Consider the following 21,966-nt stretch of genomic DNA (forward strand, 5'->3'; position numbering starts at 1 on the left):
TTGAGCTTTCTATTAACCGATTTTTCGCGTGACAGTAAATTTACATTGTGAGGTATAGCAGGCATAGTTACCTGCTTTTATACCCTAATATGTCGGGGTATTTTCACGCGCAAAATGAATTTTAAGATCCACCAATTGATAGTCAAATTAAAAAAAAAGGATAAATCCCCGCAGACACAAAAATTCCCCCAAATCATAGTTTTAAAAAAAAAATCCTTTTTTTCACAAGAAGACAAATTTAAATCAGCCAAAATGGACCCCAAAAATTCCCACTATATGGAAAATTTTCCACAATCTGGCAACACTGCTTAGAAATTGCAATTCTTTTCAGACAGGCTGAATCATTGAGTTGGGAATATTAATCTAGAGATCCAATCAAATCTGCTCCCCGCGAAACAAGTTTTTGAAAAAATTAGGAATGTGCCGTCTCCTCTAAAATGACGAGAAAACGTTATCATATTACCCGTGGCGCCATCCATTATTTTTGAAAAAAAAATTGCCGGAAAACGCGTCTTATTTGAACGAACCATTGAGATATAGACGGCGCCACGGGTAGAACGATAAAGTTTTCTCGTCATTTGGGAGCAGACGGCAGTATTGTTATTTTTTAAAAACTTGTTTCGCGAAATACTGAAATCCGACGTTTTGATTAGACCTCTGGATTAATATTCCCAACCATTGAATTGGGAACAATACTGCTAGAATTACAATTACGATTTCAGTTGCCATGGTTACGCGGGACCTGTTCTGATAAGACTGTACGAAATTCAACTTTATAATTAGGTGGTAGCGCCATCTATATTTGGTAAAGTTATATGGCTAAAAATAAATAATTATTAGCTAACTCACCGTAACTTGAGTTAAAAAGGATCATGTTGACAGTATAAAATTATTTTTAAACAACTTCAAAGGTTTGTTTGTTACGATAAATCATACATTTCAATTTCGCATCAGATTCGCGAAAAAATTCAATTGTAATATTGTTTTCGCCACTAGAGACAGATGCCGCCACGGTAGAACGATAGAGTTGATAAAGTCTCCTTATTGAACGAAATTGGTCCCGCGCCAGCTGCTGCTACCTACTGCCACCTTTCGATAACCTTAGGAAATTAGTTTGAATAATTTTCATGATTTTTCATCCCCGTTGTTTTTGTTACACCATTGCAAGGATTTAAGTAATTTAAAATGGAAAATGCAGCGCAAGAGAACAACGATGATGAATGGATAGAAGAGGAAGTGTTAGTTTTGGGGGAAATTTCAGGAATCATAGATGAACAGATGTTAAATCTGAAAGACAAAAAGTGCAAGATTTTGGGTATGGAAACAAATGAACCCATCCTACAAATTGGCGAAGTTTTCTTTTCCGGGGAACATGATGAATGTGTGGGAACTGCAGTGCTATTTGAAGAAAAAGAAGCAGTGAATGAAGATTCCAAAAAGAAATTAGAATACTTTGACATAACATCAAAGAAAATAAAGTTCAAAAGGGTATTTCTCAAAGAGAAAGATGTCATTGAATCCAGTAGTGATAAACTTTCAAATCCATAATAAATACTTCAAAATTATACAACCCAAAACTTTTCATCGTAAGATAAAATTATCATTTATTGCAGTCTCATAGATTAATTTAAATCACAATGTTAAAGCACTTTCGTACATAATTTCTCAAAAAAATAAATATTAAAATTTTATTTTACCTATATTTTTAATTTATAGAGTAGAGGTTTAAAAAACATAACTGGTTTACATAAATAATTTTATTCATCTTTTTCCTGAGCTTCATCACCAACAGTTACTGTACACTTCTTTTCCTCATAAAGATTTTTGGCATAATTTATAAGTTGCGCAACCTAATTGACATTTAAATTTCAATATAGCCTTTTAACATTAGAATATAATGTCCTACCTTTTGAGCTATTTTCTCGGAATCACACCGAACTTTGGGCTTTTTACTATGGACATCTCCTGATAATGTTAAAGCAGCTGCTGTTGAACTCTCTGGTTTCATTACAAGCTCAACATAAAAGTATATATCTCCTATAACACCAACTTCCGTCGTAATACTTTGACATCCTATTAATTCTGACAGTTGCGCTGTTGTGACCAATGTGACATTTGTAGATGGGGGATTTAAGCTGACTATATGAATTTGTAAACTAGTAATTAGAATTCTAAGATCACTTGTTTCCGATCTTAACTGCTCATAAGCAATACACCTGAGGAAATTTTTTTAATTAGTTTTAAAGATGCATATTTGAAAAAGTGTAAAAGGCTTACAATTCTTCGTAATTTCTATTATTAAGACTATAAAGCAATTCTTGACCAAGTGACTGCTGGTTAGAATATTTTTGTACAAGTCCTCCTCTACCAACGCAAATTCTAGGTCTCCTACATCGAACTGCAGTGTGTCTGCTGCGTTTACTCGTATCACGAACTGCACTAGCAGCGCCAGAAGCAAAGTCTAGAAACCCCACAGTTGGTTTGGTAACTGTGCCGACTAAGCCTTTCCCAATTCCAGTTAGAAAGCCCTAAATAATAGCTTTGGTAAATACTTAGTTACACAATATTAAAATAAGTATAGAAAACCCACCTGAACACCTTCATTCGTTGCACCATCATAGGCTTGGCTAACTATACTGGTTACACCTCCCAAGAGACCAAAGCCAAGTCCTTTCAGTCCTGCCATGAACTGATCACTACCACCACCCGTATTCTCTTGAAGAATACGATTTCTAATGGTCTGATGCTTATCGTCCATTGTTGCCATACCAATACTGTCCGAAAGAGTTCCTGTTACCTATAAAAGAAAAGATTAATGGTTTTATCTAAGTTGCTAAATTTTACAATAAATTAATCTTTTTACTTTGGCTGCTGAGTTTGAGAGCCCATGAGCAACATTCTTGATGAGACCACCAACATTTCCATCGTAAATAAGGCCGGTTAGTCCATCCGAAACGTCGTTCATTAAACCCAAAGGATTTCCTAAAAAGTTGACAGCTCCCAGAATTTTAGCAGCTTGACTTCGTAGTTGCTAAAACAAATAATAATTAAAGAATTAAAATTACATCCTAAGTAAAATTTGACCTACGAGAACCCACTCTTTGATAATGATCCTTGATACTATCGAGAACAAATGGTAAGGTTTCAAAAGGATGGAACTCTTCAAAAGGATCCAAATTGACAACTGCATCTTCAAATCGAATTAGTGTCCATCCCATTTTCTTCTTTATTCTTTGAAGTTCCGGTGGTAAAAATGTGGAAGTAACGCAGCTTAAACGAACTTGTGGAAGACTAAGCCTAAGTGTACTGAAGTAAAAACGTTGACCTTGTGGACATGCTATTGACAATGATCTGAATAGAAAATTTTATCAACAAATATGTTAAGTACTATTGATAAGCCAAAGAAATAGTTACTTTGAGGTTGCAAGCATGTCCTGCTCGTCAATGTCTTGCAAGTCCTTGTTTTCATGTAGCCTCGCAAACTCCACTAGTTTCAACATCAACTTCTCTTCCATTAAAAGCGTTATGTTACGGACTGTCACTATAAGATGCTATAAAGAAAAATCAAAATTTATCTGGAAAAAATTTTATTGAAGCAATAAGCTTACTTTGAAAATTTGGGCATTCTTTTGCGGAGTTGCTGTTCTTTGAACAGAAACGCAAATGGCTGGAAGAAATCGAATTTCATCAGAGCGGCTCAGAGGAGCTAAATACAAAATTGCAGATCTCTCTGCATCCCTCAGTTGATTGTCAACTTGGATATTTTGCACGCTAACTTGGAATGTGTCGCCCAAATAACTTTTGGAATATTCAACCACGATATTCTTTAACAAACCATACAAAAGTTCTTCTCCATAGTGTGATATAACAGAAATTCCCAATCCACCAACCAGATTCAGAATAACCTAGATCATTTAGATACATTATTCCAGTTCAATGAGGAAGGTAACAAAAGTAAAAAACTCACCACCAATTTACGTTTAACCTTCTCACTTTCATCAACAGGAGAAAGATCTGGAGATTTTATAGAAATTTCGGAACTGGTAGATGGAGTAACACTGCGGGAAGACAATTTATTTTCATCCACTAAAACCCATTCCGAAGAAAGAGATGTTTTTGAACTTATTCGCTAGAAGGCAAAACAAAAATATTAGTGCCATAAACGGTAAGTTTCAAAATTAAAATTACTTATTTACTTTGCTCATTTTGTCACTAATTTGAAGAACTCTAGTTGGTCCGTCATTGATAACTTTAACACTTAGCATACCTGAACCTTTCCTCAATTTTTGACTAGAAACCGCCTGTTCAAATGGAATCCCATTTTCCATTGTATAATAACACACAGGTTGTGATGGACCTAACACAACATCGTTACCTAAAAATAAACTTTAATTAGGTTTTAGAAGCGTCGATCTAAAGACAAGATCACACTATCTCTTGAAAAGAGCTGTTTTCATAGTGAAATACTGAAAACAGGAATTTAAACTGGGTTTCAAGGCCTAGTCTCAGTTAAGAGTTGTTAGTGACTGGGATTTTGAAAGATATAATGATCCAAAAATACTTCTAATGACTATTAGACCACACTCCAACACAAATAAGCAGTGTTAGTTAAGCGTATTTTTATCTCTTACACATATTCCAGCCTGCAACATTACGACCTACAATAATGATTAACCAAATAAAGAAAAAAATCTACGATCAATCCTAGTAAATGAGAAAGGAACTTACCAGGTTTGATACCATCGAAACCATCCTTAGCCTGCACAAACAAATTTGGATGTCTACAAGACATTCTGCCATCTTCGGTGAATTTCCAGGTCTGAGTAAAGCTTCTTCTTTCATCATATTTACGAAGCATTAGAGGTGCATATTCCCCCGGTCGTGGACCCAATCCCGCAATGTCCAGATACAATGTTCGACCATTATCAGATTGTGGAGTGCTTGGCTTTCTCAAGTCTCTGGGTGGGCTAGACCCTTCATGTTGAATCATTCCTGTAGAGGTCATTCGCCACAGTTGCGATCGTTTCCCTGGTTCCTAGCAATTTTATAACGAGTTAGAGTATACAATAGGCAAGTTTTAAGAAATTACTTACTTTTCTGTTCAGTACCACTCTTGTTCCCTGAGGTACGTCTAAAACCAACTCTTGACTCAACATGTCATCCTTCCCAGTGGAACTATTATAATTCCTGAGGTAAAAGCAGACAATGAGAAAAATTAAACAATCCCATTTCTGGATATAACTAACTTTTGGAATGTAGCTGTAAATGCAATATAAATAAAATTTTCGTAGTAAAGTGGGTTGCCTTCTGCGAAGACATCCATGTTGTACGTGTCTGTAGACCCTCCAGGGGCACTAACAGTGATCAACGAAGGGAGTGACGGTTCATCAAATGCGTAAGGTACTATAGAAAAACACTGCTAGTTATTATTTCTATGCCTACATAAACGGCTGGTGCAAGAGAGATGGCAAAACTATACCACTAAAGATATTACCTGAAGTGTGAGGTTGTATTAACGATTCCAATCTTTCCTCTCTGTTACTTGTTTGATAGAAAGTGACGGATACTTCAGAAAGGTTATCAATACGAAAGGGAGGTGGCATTTTATCAGCATCTGTGAATATCGTGAAAAATGTTGCTCCTTGCAGAAGTGTCTCCACTCTAAGGAATTGAGACTGCCCTTGGCCATCTCTGAAAAACAATTTTGGTCATTTTCAGATAAAAATATAAGCTAAGAGAAAACTCACCTCATATTAATGTGAAAGGAGCTAATTTTTTCAATTTGGAACCCACCAGACCAATGACACTCGGGAACATTAACCATTTTAACGCAGAGCAAATTATCTAGATCAACTCTAGGCCAATGAAAAGGCAAACTACAGTTGGGCATTGCAGACATGATGTACTGCGTTTTTGACTAAAACGAAATTCTAGTTAATAAGCAATTAATGACTTTTTAATTATTAAAATCATTTGTAACATAATAACCCATAAGTATGCCATAAACCCTTTTAGCTTACTGACACATAGTTCAAGAACTGTGGTGTAAATTGTATGATGAAATATGCCAAATTTCTCTTGCCAGTGTCTTTAATTAGCAAGGAAAATCATCATCTTGATTTTGTGAACCTTTAACCTATTTTATTTCCTTTATATTAGTCAATTAGAAAAGGAAACTATATATCTATAGTTGTATACACTTGGAACGTCTAAGAGTTCATTGCCACCATGCTCCGAAAGTGGCTTGAAAAATGGGTGGAGCTTAAATGTTGAATGTAAGACGTGATACATTTCTTCATATTCATTGACTGGCTGCCATAGCTAAAAAGGCACGCTGCGGGAATAAAATGAACAACACTTGCTCAGAAATTTATTTTAGAAATTAGTTCTCATACTAAATCTCTTGTAGAATTTTCACGTTCTTCATGAAACTACTTTTGTTCCATGTAAAATCCCGTAATTAGGTCGTTTAGAAAGAGCACAGAGAGTAAGTCCAGGCTTAATGTGAACTACAGGCAGAATTTAGCTTAGCATATCGCGAACAAACTCCCCGCTGGAAACCACGCCTGCTTATATGAGAATAATCAGTGCCACCATGCTAAACAAGATCTCGTTATGAGTGATTATGTTACTTTTGGAAAAATCTTACGGAGTCTCTGGACTTGGCAGCAAATCTTTGAGCAAACTCAAGTTTATACTGACTTTTGTTGGTTAAGTAGAATCTCGGAGATAACGTAACAATATGGGTATCTCTGTACTTGCCCTTTCCAACTTGGACATCTATTCCTATAATGTAAACCCTGGAAAATAATATTGTTGGTCTTAAAATTCAATAAAAAACTAATCATACAGATGTATGGTTGACAAACCAGTCGGGTCTAGAATCCATAGGAGTAACTCTAAGTCTTCGCACACTCATTCCATGTTCTAAATGAAATCTCGAACACCACTGAGCAGCTCCGTCATAATGCAGAGATTTTCCAACTCGCATACTACACATAACTGAAGCTTCATTGTCAGATAACGAGAACAGTAACGGAGTAACACTACGTGCAGTTTCATGTTCTTTAAACTGCCCAGCTGCTTCTCCTGGAGTACCATCTTGCTTGAATATCAGTGGAAGACCCGAACGATTGACCATCCAAAATGGTGCACAGATTGACATCTACAGAAGCAGATCAACATTAATTTCCAGTACTATCAAAAGTACAATAAATGGAACGTACTTTCATTGCCCCCCCTTGCAAAACATTAACTTTGGCCGTTAAGGTTAAAAGCCTATCTTCTATATCATACATTTCTATTCTCATAGCAAAATCGTGACTACTGCGGTTAATAATCAAATCACCAGAATTGCAAAAGTTTTCCAAGGTAAATCGAAAAACAAGTTGATCTTGAATGTCAATGTTATGTAGATGAACACTTTTCCCAGGTTTTATATAGTCCTTGATTTCGGGATCGCGCAAATAAAAGTGTAGTTCATAAGGTAGCAAATTGACAATTTCCATCGGAGGAAGTAAAGATATTTTATGTCCAGGATTTGTGTGCATTTGGGTAGATGAAGTGTTAACGTCCAGAGGGTAATTCTCGCGTTTAACCATCACACATATGCTACAAACAAAATTATTTGTCGTGAATTTTACAAATTGTTGCATTTCAAAATGATCAACTCACTTGTAAGCATTTGTTCCAGTGCTAGTAGATTTGCATCTGTATATACTACTCACAAGCTCATTAGGTTTAGTAACATGTTCCCAACAAATGGTATTTGAGGATAATGATACAAAATGGTCACAAGGTCTAATCCAAATGTGTGAATAGACACAATTTAATGGGATTGGTAAGGTAGAGTTTGGAACCAGAAACATGGTTTGTGGAGCTGACCAAATTAGAGATAATTAGTAGGAGAACAAAAAAACAAAATTTGACAAAATTGAAATAAATAAATTAATACCTCCGGTAAAAATAGGACTGTGTTTGAGGTGTATTTCCATCGTGTCGCGTAGCTTATTCTTAAAAAGTAAGGCAGATCGTACTGTCACTAGTTTCTTAGCACTGCCTTCCAGAGATACGTCAAATACCACTCTAGCAGGTGGAACTTCAACATACTGAATAAAAATTATAGGAAAGTTATAATTTAAAGTATCCAATTATAGTGAATAATAACATTCACCACAGAAGCAGAACGTCTGACTTGAGGTTTTGCTTGACGAAAATAAACACCAACTCTATCAAGAGATATTGGAGAGACTTGTTGCCACCCATCAACACGAACAACTAACTGATGTATCTTTATTTCTTGAGATTTCTAGTAAAAGAAATATTAGCTTCAATAATCTCAAACTCTTAACTTAAAATATTCTCAATTACTCTATGTCTAATTTTTCCTCTTCCTTCAAATGAAAATGGTACAGTTTGATTATTAGCAACTTCAGTCCAAGATAGAGATGCCATGTCTTTTGAAGATAGTGAAGATTTGGATGTTTTTCTGTACCTTCTCGTTTCCTGGCTAAACGTGAAGTAATGATAATATATCAAGTAAAAGGATTTTATTTATTATTTTTAACCAATTTGTTAACTTGCCTATCATCGGTGCTGGTAGTCATGGAAGAGAACCACAATTTACAACCAGTATCATTCTTTAAAGCAAAAGGAATAAAAGGCTGGCGATGGCGATGAGGTCCTGGGGAAGCGGTTTCTTGATTCTTTATTCCGAGTTTATAATAATCTTCCATCCAGTTTTTCTTGACCGTACTATAGAGTTCCAAGAGGGTACGAGATATGTTGACATTCAAGGTATCATTAGCTATAATTTTTAAGGTTAAATTAGAAATATTTATAAGACTATTCATAGGTATGTAAATAATACCTTCTAATTTTACAAGCAGTTGAGACGTATTTTGAATTTTTTTCTCCCAATTTGCCGAACAGCTGCAATAAGAGGATTATTTCTTAAATATTTATATTATGTTGGAGAGGGAAAATTTATGTACTGTAATTTCAGGTAGATGTAAATAAATCATAAGATATATCGCAACAGGTTATAAGCAGCACCCAATGGAATAAGAAAAATAGGAACTCTGCCACTGTGTCACGATAGTATGTATCGCCCTTGACGGGCAGTTACAAATATGAATGAACGCAATGGGCCGTAATTGATATTTGCTATGTTTAGTAACACATTCACTTTTAACAGCATGTCGAAAGAAAAATCATTAGGAGGCAAGCCACATTACCAATTTTTTAGCTAAGAGAATCATAAGCTGCGGCATATCTACCTGAAATTATGGTAACTGTCAACAAAATGACCTACCTCCATGGTTCGATAAAGGGTTCCCAGCCAGATAAGGAACGATTAAAATAATCGACATTGACTGAAAATGAAGCTGATGCTTTTTCAGATCCAACTAACTTTTGTTGGATTACAAAATCTAAAATAAATTCAAATAGATAATTGAAAAAGAAACAGAAGGTAATCCCTTCAAAATTAAAGTGTTACCAGAAAGGGTTATTTCAACCAAAGGAACATCCGCATCGCAATCATCTATAATGCACAAGCTTCCACACTCAATTCTAACTTCCACAGCTTGCAAGTTAATACTTTTCTTCTCTTCAACATATGTTACAGGAGTCAGCGCTTGAGCAGATGCACTTTCATCCATAACTGAAGCATTCTTTGTGAGCCATATAGCAGCTTCATCCAATTTCCCATCGCAACTTTGAAGGGCTCTTAAACAATCCTCTCGTTGAAAGCCGAGAGATTGGAGATTTTCTATGATGTGAACTATAAATTGAAGATTAAACAAGTGTCGTTTTATACATTTCATTACATTACAAAATAAATTACCAGAGTAATCATTGTAGGAATCAAACTCTGCATTGGAATCCCTTCTAGGTTTTTCAAAATTAATTCCAGTTTGTTTTTTGAAAGACTCAAAAATTTGCAAAAACATTGTCATATCATGATAAGACAATCGTAGATTCGTTGTTTGCAATGAAATCTACAGAAAAACCAAATTTTCTTAGAATGAATCTATTTAAGAATAGTAATATATAAACCCGTGATGAAAACAGTATCAGTTACTGATATTGTTATTTTATTGCTTAATTAGTTTATGTCTAAATTACTGCTTGTCACCAACTAATCAGGAAAAACTAACGATAGAATTTTACTTGAATTTATGTAAAATACAATTCTATTAATATGGTGCGATAGATCAAATAACCTTGAACTTACAAAATATAAACATTAGATAATATTACAAATAAGCAAACAGGAGGATCTACAACATTGCTATAAAAGGGATGTTATAATTCTTTAATATAAGCACAAAACAGAGCAAGATATTCCCTCCCCTAGAAAATAAAGCATACCTCTAAAGTGTGAACGATGTTTTCAGCTGTTAATAGACTTCTAGCTAGAGAGTCTGATTTTCCAGTTATTTCAATGTGAATCGTAACTGGATCAATTATCGATAATTCTGTTTCATCTTCAATACCCAATATTGCCGAAAAAACCTCCAGGCTTTGCAAACTACAAGACAATGGCTTCTCAAGGTACGATGAGCGGTACGATAAAACAGCAGTTGCCTATAAAAATTTATTTTAAGAACCTATATTTGTGCCATATACATTACAAGTAAATCATTACTTTCAGTATAACAGCATTGGTATCCCATAGAGCAGGGTCTTCAACTATAACTAATTCTGTATCAGTAACATTCAATTTCATCTCGAACAAAGGTTGCTTCTGTTTGCAAAGAAATATGTATAAAGATATGTGAGATAAAGTCATAAAAGTTGTTCAGTTACCTCTGAATTATCTTGAGGTGTAGTTTGAAATGACCCATAGTATGATTTATTAGCTGCTATTTGTAGCGATTTAAAACCTGGAAAACATGAAAACTTAGTAAAAGAAATTATAAAATCATTATGGTACTTTGAAGAGGATTACCTGGAGGTTCTTCGGGGGACACAGTAATAAAATCATACACTTTTTTAAGCCAATCAAAAATGCCCATAACTCTCATGTTGTTCAACAAAACCGTCAACCTAGTTAAATCTTTCGTTCTTCGGTAATGAACTTCGGCTTGAAGTAATGAAGATTCTTCATCATTCTTCGAAGGTTGTAAAATGTGAGTGAAAACATTAGGTCTCGTATTTACAGGATCACCTTAACTCAAATGAAACTTATAAGTTTTAAACTCTTATAAATGCAAACAGAAACATTTTACTTTGATATCTGGTATCTAATACACGTATCTGGTGAGATACTAGATCAATATCTCTGGCTTGATCGGAAAAACTTTCATAGGAAAGTCTTGATTTGATTAAATCAAATTTAGCCAGCGGAGATCCAGAATTTGCACAGTCTGAGCGACAATGGCTGTTTACGAGTTCAACTGTGACATTGACAAGGTCTAAGTCGATAGACATACAAGTCCAATTGCGACCCGCTTGTACAGCTTGGAAGACTGGTTCTTCAAGTTTGCCTGTATTTCCCACAAACTGATCAGTGGCTTCACCCAAATTGTAATTGAGAAGGCCCAACACAAGTTTAAGCTGAGATTGATCAATCAAAAAATGTACCTGTAAAATCGAAGAAGTTAGTGCATGAAAGGTTCATAAGGTTAACTAGATACATACCGATGAAACCATTCCCTGTATACTCATGTCAGGAACTAAAAACCAAAAAATTGCTTATTATGGCATGCTATTCAGGCAAAAATGCACTTTTTCACAATTTTTGTGGAAAAAGGGCCAATATTTGTCTTTTAAACCAAAAAATAATAATTTTACAATCCAATGTCATTTGGTCAAAATTTAAAAAATATTTTCATGAAAATAAAAATGGCAGTCATGCATGTTTATGGTTTCATGCGTATTTACTAAGGTTGGGCGAATAACCGAATTAACCGAATAATTCGATCGAATATCGAGACGAATAACCGTCTCGATATTCGCTTCACGCCTTTTATGGTATTTGATCGAATATCTAATAGCATTTGTATTATTCGGTAATTATTATTCATTAAATATTCGGCGAATATTCGGTATAGTATTCGGCGAATATTCGGTATAGTATTCGACGAATATTCGGGCCTATTATTCGAAGAATATTCGATAAGGTATTATTTGTACTAAGCCTAACTATTCGGTATTTGGTTCAAAAACTACTATTCGTCTCGGTATTTGATTAGAAATTTATTGGGTATTCGATATTCGTCTCGATAGGCTAAAAATGCTATTCGCCCAGCCTTAGTATTTACTTTATTTTTCTTTCCCCAATAAATATATTTTTTTATGTAATTAATTTTGACCTGAAAGACAGGCAATAATAATAACACAAGGGCACAACATTTTCAAAACATTTACCAGAATGGCTCATATCTGTGTCTAAATTACGCTCAACTTGAACTCTCAACATGAATTTCTCTTTCAGAAGTTCACCACACTGAAATAAAGTTAAGTTTTGTTAATCACATCCAAATATAAAATAGGTTGCAAAAATTACCTCTCTCTGGATTAAGAAAGAAGGAAATTCAACACCATCGAGTTTTCCTTCCACAATATCATCAACATTTTTGGAAATTCGACAAGCTGAATACAAATCCATGTTGGAAAGTTCAATGTACATAACATCCAAGAGACAAACATGATCAGGAGTGGCAATTCGTTTTTCAAAATATTTGTCAATCATGAACTGAGCGTTAGCTGGTTCAAATTCCTGTGATCGCACATCAAAATCAAAACTTCCATAAATGCTTTGAGACATTGCACTTTGTTTTCCATCCACTTCAGAGTCGCAGACACTGAAATGCAACTGTCAAAATTACATATTCAAATGTTATTTAAAAGAGTAAATTTACCTAAAATCGGGTGAGATTATCCGTGACACTTTACTAATAGTTTCCGGATTTCCAGCCCATAAAAACTTATTCTTCACAGTCAATTTCCCCAAAACAGCAACCAACACATTGCTAGATTCATAACTATATGGAATTACAATTATAGGAGAGCCAGCATTTATATCCAACAAGATTCTAGATCCTCGGCTAGCTGTAGTATTTAACTGAAGAGATACATAATTACTGTATAATGCAAATATCTAACAAAGACGTGGCTTACTAAAGTTCCGGCAGCAGCTGCTCTGATTCTGGCCATAAAATCTTGCAGTTGACTGAAATATTGAAAGAAAGCCATAGTTTCAGTTTGAAACCTCTGCGTGTGTACATATTGAACTGACGACATGTTGCATTTGACTCTGATATCACAATCTCTTTTTAATTCTTCGTCACTTGTCCCATATCTGAAAATTGGAGAAGAATATTAAGAAGAGACCCCTAAAATGTTAAAAATGGGCTTACTTAAAAACATCAAAATGTAAGGCTTCTTTCCCAGTTGTAATAAAACGTTCCTTATACAGCCCATTTGGAAATGTTAAATCAGACAAAGACAAACTGCCAATTCGACCTTTTATCGATGTGTTTGAGTCTCTTAGGGTTATGTGAGATGAAAACTTTGATAAGTTGGCTTTTGCCAGCTCGTATTCTTGTTTGTTTAATATTAGAGTGAGACTGGATACATTGATTTCAATTTCCGAATTATTTTGGGATAAGTCAACCGAAAACGCATCTGTTGATGTAGATCTCTGCAAAGGGTTATCTTTTTTTGGAGAGTTAGTAAGTTGTACAGGATCAGAACCAATTCCAAAAAAATCCAAAACCATCACCCACGTTTGCAAGTTTATGGTTGTTTCTAAACAACTGAAGTCAATCTCAATGAATTTGTGGGTCTAAAATAAAAAGTGTAACATTTAAAAATGTATAACGTCTTAAGTATAGCATATTGAATTTCACATGGCAGCAATACACAAGCTTACAGATTTATATTTCCCTTTAAAATCTGGTGAAACTGGATCAACCATAAGGACATTAATGTTAACTAAAGCATTAAGAGATGCACCACTAGACTGCCTTCTTCCAACAGTCTGACTAGTTGGAGAAGGAGGAGGTGTACTTGGATAGCTTCCCGTACCAGTTTGTTTCTTTTTCGATTTTGTGGAGTCATGGGTACTTTGAGCTGGGAAGAAAGTATCAAAATAAAAATATTGTCATGTTAGATTCAAATTAATTGTAAAAAAAAATCTTACTCGAGTGCCTTTTGCCCTTGGATTGTTGTAGTTGAAACAGATTTTGGGTATTTAAATTATCAGGAAGTGAGAGACGAGAAAAGACCATCGACGATTGGTTATTACTCATATCAGGGCATGAGTTTGACAGATATTCTGATTTGAGAGGTGAAGTAAAACAAGCTCTTGGCGTAGACTCTCTCGAAACTGAAGCCATTAAAAGGCGATGTTTAGACTGAATCGGTTCCAATAGATCCTCCATTATAAGTCCGCGCAATGTGACCTAGATAAATTAGGACTGATTTTCAATATTTTATCCAGTAAATTTACATTACTGCGAAATTAACCTGAAAAGACGTTTCAAACTGTTGTATTTTAGCATAATCCAAGGTGAAGTTTTGGAAAGAAAGCTTGACAAGACCCTGTTCCCTTTCCCCCAAATCACTGGTTAGCTGAATTGTAAATTCAGGAATTGAAAACAGTGTTTTGATGGATACTGGGGTTGATATTTCCGGGCTTTTAGGGAGATTGATAAAAGCGACGTTAGTATTCGCAGGGTCTTCCATCAAAGATTCCTTTTCTTCTTCCACTAATACATCCAAGGCAGATACGTCTTTATGGCTATCAACTAGTTCCGTGGCTTTTTCGGTAGCCAATAAATTGTCCAATATCTTCAGTACTTGCTCGTACTGTTGTTTCAGGAGAACAATTTTAAGTGGAGTCACAACCTGCCCCTTAACTTGTATTAAGTGGCTATCTTTCCCTTCAACAGTCGTTTCTTCGGAAACTTGAAAAACATTTTCCTCCAAATCGGGTGTTACACTTTGATTGAATGTTACTATTTTATCTACTGAACATTCTATAACTGTATCATGCAAGATAGGGATTCCAAACTGTTTACAGCAGTAAAGTTCATGAATAGGTAACAGACTAGCATTTCCCAGAACTTCATCAGCGCAATTTTTACGGATATTCTCTTCAACATTTAACGAATGTAAGTTCATGTCTCTAATTTCAACAAAAAGGGTCTCTGCTCTGTAGGGGTCACAACTAAATAATGTAAACTCTTGACTTTGAAGTGCTCCTGAATTGATATTTTGTATGCAAATTCTTCCCAAATGAGCTACTAAGACATCAGGATTGTGAGGAGAGGTTGGTAGTACAATTACAGGGGTTTGAAGCAAAATGTCCAAACGAAGGTCGATGGATTTTTCTCTAGCAATATGACTATATGCAGTGGTATGTTTTGCCGTTACTTCATCAATATCAAATGAATGTTCGTAGAAGATTCCACCAACATCGGGCCAGCGACCAACAATGCCCTTCGCAACTTCTGTAGCAGCAGATTTTATATTATTTGCCAAAGTAGACACGTAATATTTGACTTCAGCTGCGCAAGATGCGAGTTCGGAAAGAGGTTCGGGTAAATGAGTGTAACAGACTGAAGCCATACGAATGTTAACTGAAACCTGTTCTTTGTCAAGGGATTCATTCTTGGAGTGTTTAACTTGAAAAGATAAGGCTTTTTCTTTGTCACTAATGGAAGTTGACGATTGACTAGGTTTATAAACCTCTGTATGAAGTCTTGCCATCAAGTCAGTTTGTTTATCAGCTAAAGGGTCATGACCCACACTCAATATCCTCTGATGACTAGTATTATCCGTAATAAGATCCAAAACTTGCAAACCTCCTAAAGCACCAGTAATTTCAATATCATCACCAACTGAAGCTTGAATTTTTGCTCCACTTAATGTGGCAGTAGCAATTTTAAGTCCAGAAGATCCGCGCTTTTTGGTAGTTGCTTTTAAAAGTAGTACATTCAAATGATGAAAGTCAAATGTTAATTCGGTCTTAGTTAGCTTATCAGGAGCACCTTTATCTTTTGCCAATGTTTCTTCAACAAGTTTGAGTTCATCTGGAGTAACGGGTGTCAACAATGTCTGTTTTCCTTTCAAATCACATATTCTTCTCACAAAATTAACCAATTCCACTATAGTTTCTTGGTTGGCAATCACGTCCAAATTGTTAAATTGAACAGAAATTAGCTTCAAAGTTTCACTGTTATTGGTATCACCTTGGACTAGAGTAAACTCAATGGATATAAGTGCATCATTATCCAATATCTCAATAGGAACATGTCGATGGGACAAGCATTTTCTCGGGTCAGTTTGAAGGGAGCTCAAAGCAGCGTGCAAGGCTGTAGAAGAAGCTGTATCCACCACATTAGTAGGAGGAGAAACTGCAAAATTAGGACTAGCAGGTGAAGTTGGAGAGTTTGGTTCACTGTCCTTGAGACTACCACTCATGCTGTCCATACTGCCCAAAAATATAATGTATTTAATAACTGAACAAGTTGACCAAATGACACAATGAATTATACCTCACTCTCTTATGAGATGCAATAAGTAGTTCAAAATCAGGACCATAAGTCTGTATAGCATCAACTAGAAGCAGGGAATGCACGCATAATGTGACAGATGACTCAAAAGGTTTCTTGGTTAGGGTAGCTTTCACTCCTGTTACTTGAAGTTCGGCTATGCTTCTCCCTGTTAAAAAAATAAAAAAAATAGTGACAGAAACTGTAAAAATCTTATGTTTACATTCATCGTACCTCTGCTTTGAACCTCAAGGGACATTTGATCGACACAAAATTGGGTCAAAAGCAATACTGATGCCGCTGAAACTTCTTTCTTACCCTCTTCTTTGCCAGAACTGCTAAAAAATAAAAAAAACTATCTTAATAACTTCCACACAAGAAAAAATTTACATTTTATTACAGATCAGAAATAGTTGAAATTGGATCGTCTAATTCTTCAAGTTCCCCAAAAGTGGCATCTGTATCTAGCACCCCAGTTCCTGAAAATTTCCTCGGGAACCCTCTAGATATGGGGGCACTCACTATGTCGATACAGGTGAGTAGAGCTTGAACTTTTTGCTCATTGACATGTAGCACCATTTTTGGTAAATTCCCCGATATGGTTATTGCGGGCCAAAGAGGGTCCAAAGAATACAGGAGGCGTCTTTCCAATAGAACGGAAATTGAAAATCTATCCAAAATGTGCATAGTACTGGTTCCTCTAATTTGGGCAAATTTCCAATTATCTCTGGCTCTACCAACTAACACTTGAATATCACAAAGTTCCATTGTATATCTGCAGATCAAATAGCTTATTAACTTTGTGGAAAGTTCAATTTTAGCACAGGCATTTGTTTACTTTTCATACAGCCGCTCCCTAATTGGAATATCAGTTGAGGAGGAATTTCCCGTTTGGCTGTTATCATCAAGTGTATAGCTGCCCTGAGTGTAGAAAGAGTTGGTAACTTCCGAACTTCCATCTTCTTCTTCATTAACAGGTGTTGAACAAGGTGTTTTGAATTCATCTAAATATAATATAAGGTAAATAAAAATATACCAAAACATTTTGCAAACTAGCTTCTACCATCGTCAGAATCATCAATATCTTCATTTTGTTTCTCTTTCATTTTGTTGGCAGGTGTAGAATTGGAAAACCGTAGTCTTCCCAAGTCAAATATCACAACTGTTGCATTCTTGTCTTGTAAATTATCTGGGATGATAATTTGAGGGGCACAAATATCCAGACTTATTTCCCAACGAACGGCTTCAGGCTAAAAATAAGATGTATATTAAAACCCATCATTTTGGTGTTTTAATGGATAACTTACAAATTTGTCTTTGCCCTCTAAAATTTTATCCAATTTCAACTTCAGGTCTCTCTTTGTTTGTTGCTTGATATTCTCATAATGAGTTAGAGCGGTGCTGGATAAAAGAGCCGTGTCCTTTTTGTCTCTAAAGTTGCTCAATGAAAAAAACTCTACCAACGCCTTCAAAGCCAATGGGTTGTATATCATGTCCAAGGACTTTGTTTCGACCACCAAACGATGATCACTCTTCGAATTGAAGGGTTTATACTCATAAATTAGCTCGAAAAGGGGATCTTCGCTATCTCCCCTTGGTAGAGTGGAATCAAGCAGATTCTTCTTGTATGGATTTGGGGCTGATGTCTTTATTACAGTTGGCCGACTGGCAAAAGCAATTCCGTAAGAAACAGATTTTGAATAACTTACGGTTATTTCCTAGATTATGAAGAAATTTTAGTAAAGTTTAATAATAAACATGAAAAAAAAAAAAACAAGATTGAATGGTACAACACTTACTTTACTCTGGGGAAAAACAATGTGTGGGAAAATTGGATTCTGGATAACTTTATCATGTAAATATAAAGCTCCCAATTTGATTTCAAACAAATAAGATCTATTTCTTGGACGAGTCTCTAATACGGTTTTCACATCAGAAAACTCCAGTTCAATAAAAGGTCTGATACGAGAAATGTCAGAAGTAAACTCATCCAGAACCTGGGGGGAGTTTCTTGCAAGATCTTTTTTGGGACAACCAACCAAGACAAACGTTCCTTGTTGTAGGGAGAAATTTAAACGCGCAAAGACTGTATCTCTCTTCAACAGGGTGTCATTTTCCACCGTATCAAGTACATCAAAGATTTCACCCTCTAGCAAGAAATGATTATAAATACAAATTTTACTCAGAAATAAAAGCTGACATTCCTACCAAGTTTAGTCCTGAGATTTTCATCTACATTTGTCATCTCACTTAGATCCTCATTTTCTGTAGATGCTGAATACCAACCTGACCAACCTGGAAACCATCGCTGCAAAACTCCTCGACCTCTTTCCGCTTTTGTCAAATCACTTTGACATGTTTTTTTGGTTTCTTCTTCAAGTTGGTCCAACACTATTTGTCTGAGGCTGCACAACTCTTCAAAGTCAAGTTCCCTTTCGTATTCATCCTTGCTAGCCTATACCATAATCAATAAATAAAATAACGTTATCAGACTTATTCAAGGAAGATGGTCACTCTACCTTCATGGCTGGTGTCAGTCCTTCTGGTTTAGTCAAATGGTATTTGTAAATATCAACATAGTCCACAATTTTTCTCGCTCTGCTAAGGGCAAACTCCCAAGTGTTACAAGAACTTTGTTTCTGTATCTCCTCTAAATGAGTCATAATTGCAAAATTCCACCAATCCTTTGGACTATGGAAGAATCAAGAAATCAAGCTAAGACCTTTTTTTTAAGATACCAGTATTTACTTTTTGAGAATGCTTTCTGAAGGTCTCCATTTCCTAAACTTTAAAACCGTATCTAATTCTCTAAATTCTTTCATCCAGTCAACCATTTGTTTGTACTGAATCTAAAAAGAAACAATCAAGTCAGTCAATTCCCTAGAGTCACGATGGTAGAAAAAACCAACCTCAGTTAAAGTTAGCGGTATTTTTTCCAAATGGAGGTCACAAATTAGCCTCGGTGAATTTCTCTGTCGGAGAGGTTGAGAAGAGCAGTTTCTTTGCAAATGAGCTTTAGCACACACGTGTGACAGTAAAAATTCATGATTTTTGACTAAACCTGTCATTGTAATGCAAGATTCTGTGTGCTTTTGCATAGCAACAAGGAACTCTGTTCCATCTAAATGGCCCAAGAGAGTTGCACTCGTGTCCCAATAAATGGCCAAGTTGTCCAGCTCTAAAAGTTTCCTCATGATATCAGTATTATCTCTCAAAACATATTTAGGCTCCTAAAAATGGGAAACCAATGTTTAGATACTTCTTAAGAAGGGCATGACTATTCGTGTTAGGGCAGTGTTAGAGAATAAGTAATTTAAACATAAAATCATGGTAGATTGAGTTGTTTTAAGAGGGCTTTAAGTATAAGGGACTGGAAAATCAAAATAGATAAAATGATTTTGAAAAACATTTTTAATAGTTTAAGAAAAAGTGTTAAAGCAACTAGTGGAGTGGTTTGTTTCAAAGAATGACAGCGAAGGCAAGGTAAAGATAATGATGTTTACCCAGGTTTCATCCGTGCTTTGAGCTGATAGATTTTTAATGAGAATCCCAGCACTAAAGGCTGTATTAGGAATGCTATTTTTGTCTTCATAGCGCAAATGTACATCTTTGATTTTAAGCTGAATATTTTCTACTATATTTGAAATGAAAGATGTGCCATAAGAAAGCCAGGAAGAATAAGAGTTTGCGTAATAGGAAGATTCCTTTTTAGCTTCATTTTCCACTTTCCATTTTGACTCTAACGTGTCTAGTTGACTTAGTTTATATTCTTGTTTCACTAGTTCTTCTTTCTCCTCGTCATACTGAATGATAAGGAATGTAATTGTTTTAGTGTCTCTAAGAGAAATCAGTTTTCTTTGGTTATTCAAGATTTCACCTTTTCATTTACAAGGGGTCCAACTACCAAATGAAGTTTTTCAATTGAAATAACCCATGGTTCACTTCTTAGTCTATATACTGGTATTTGAAGACGAATTTTACCAATATAACCTTTAAGAAAAAAGAAATATATAAACATTTGCAGCTTATTATGGTTACCTTTCCACGTAATAAGATCACATACCAGCTTTAACTTCAACAGGTAAACCTAGATACTTTAAAGCATCTTTTTTCAGAGGTAAGTTGTCAAGTTCAACTTCTCCTGAAATTAAATACTGTTGTTATGGTATTTTAATTAAAATTTGTTAAAACGGCAGATATTTATCAATACCCTGAAGAAGCCCAATGCTTAGTTGGTCGGTATTTAGATTTTCCAAGTACTCCCCTATGTATGTATTTAAGACCCAGGCTGCTAATCCTTCTAACATATTGATGCCCTTTTCATTACGTTTAACGTCAATTTAAATCTTCAAATAGTTACAAATCAATAATTTTTATTATAATAATATAAGAAGCGATGCATCATCTTCCAAATCATCAGTCATTCAACATTCATCGCCTGCATTATTGCATCATGGCAGGGTTGCCAGATTCCAAGCGCTGGATTATCGTACCGAGTTTCGATTTCGATCGTACTAGATGAAGAAGGATCGTACGGCTGAAAACAAGACAGTCACTTAACCCAGTTGATTCGTCCATGCTTAAGCCCATGTACGAAAAAACATGTTAGAAAATATTTTGTAAATATTTCCGATTCGTGGCAACAATTATCACGCCCCCAAACAAACCGCAAGAGAGTGTTTGGAAGTTGGAGTCTGGAATCTGGGAGATAACCTTTGCTTAAGATGCAATATTTAAAGATATATAAAGGTTTCCGCTCTAAAGAAAACAGTTTTTACACGGATCGTACTTTGGATCGTATTTTCTCGTAAGTAATGAAATGGAAAACGCTATTAAATTAATTTTTAGACAAACATTTTTTTTAGTTACCTGGTTTTGGAAATAAGGTAGCGAAACACAAACACCTTATTTTGCAATAATTTTTAGACAAACCGATTTTTTCGAGTTACCTGGTTTTGGAAATAAGATAGTGAAACGCAAATATTTTTGGAGCTAGATGGCGCCTGTATCAATTGGTACGAAATTCCAGGGAAATTCCAATATCACAATAGGGACTTGCGAGGGGTAAGACACTCTGCGAACTCGGTGTACACTGCTAAATGGAACTCTCGAACTCTTGAAAATATGTAGCTTTAACAGTGCTAAATGCAGGAACTCGGTGTACAGAGTATCTGAGACTCAGTGGCGGACTGGGTCTAATATTTTGGGCTGCCAGAAGATAAAGGGCCCCAGCTTTAACAACTATAACGCTATCATGTTTGAGGGGCCCACTTCATGAACGGTCCGTGGGGCCCACCTGCTACGGAGTTGATACGGAGAGACATATAGCGACAACGGAGGTCCAATGGAATAGTTATGTTGACACAGATGTTCGCAGACACGTGCAGTCTAAATGGCAGAATAGAGTAGCGGGACACAGGTCCCTACAGATTTATAAAGCCAAAGCTAAACCTAGTCC

At 35.6% G+C, this 21,966-nt stretch overlaps 2 protein-coding genes across 2 annotated transcripts; one reads left to right on the forward strand and one right to left on the reverse strand.

Moving 5' to 3' along the window:
- The first annotated feature begins 1,102 nt into the window (after nt 1-1,102).
- On the forward strand, nt 1,103-1,755 carry LOC149925952 (general transcription factor 3C polypeptide 6). The gene has a single exon (XM_090161135.1). It carries the CDS (start codon nt 1,186-1,188, stop codon nt 1,546-1,548), a length of 363 nt encoding a protein of 120 aa, XP_090017261.1. The 5' UTR covers nt 1,103-1,185; the 3' UTR covers nt 1,549-1,755.
- On the reverse strand, nt 1,585-20,936 carry Vps13D (vacuolar protein sorting 13D). The gene is made up of 57 exons (XM_090161134.1): nt 20,719-20,936; nt 20,572-20,649; nt 20,386-20,498; nt 20,012-20,311; nt 19,418-19,738; nt 19,257-19,357; nt 19,028-19,199; nt 18,717-18,963; nt 18,308-18,657; nt 17,816-18,226; nt 17,572-17,758; nt 17,347-17,512; nt 16,909-17,283; nt 16,743-16,846; nt 16,512-16,677; nt 14,479-16,447; nt 14,153-14,414; nt 13,883-14,082; nt 13,368-13,795; nt 13,129-13,309; nt 12,870-13,072; nt 12,515-12,812; nt 12,376-12,454; nt 11,647-11,681; nt 11,235-11,589; nt 10,955-11,173; nt 10,813-10,889; nt 10,652-10,750; nt 10,375-10,590; nt 9,848-10,001; nt 9,500-9,784; nt 9,314-9,431; nt 8,870-8,931; nt 8,580-8,806; nt 8,371-8,505; nt 8,174-8,308; nt 7,955-8,108; nt 7,675-7,879; nt 7,227-7,611; nt 6,870-7,165; nt 6,650-6,800; nt 5,748-5,917; nt 5,495-5,691; nt 5,247-5,403; nt 5,094-5,187; nt 4,729-5,035; nt 4,632-4,658; nt 4,197-4,375; nt 3,968-4,129; nt 3,609-3,905; nt 3,415-3,551; nt 3,099-3,351; nt 2,864-3,031; nt 2,591-2,797; nt 2,278-2,528; nt 1,907-2,216; nt 1,585-1,850 (listed from the first exon to the last, which is right to left on the reverse strand). Exons 1-57 carry the CDS (start codon nt 20,813-20,815, stop codon nt 1,758-1,760), a joined length of 13,125 nt encoding a protein of 4,374 aa, XP_090017260.1. The 5' UTR covers nt 20,816-20,936; the 3' UTR covers nt 1,585-1,757.
- Nucleotides 20,937-21,966: the final 1,030 nt, after the last annotated feature.

The sequence above is a fragment of the Leiobunum rupestre genome, chromosome 10 (genome assembly GCF_980474605.1).
Source record: "Leiobunum rupestre chromosome 10, qqLeiRupe1.1.hap1, whole genome shotgun sequence".
Lineage (NCBI taxonomy): Eukaryota > Metazoa > Arthropoda > Arachnida > Opiliones > Sclerosomatidae > Leiobunum > Leiobunum rupestre.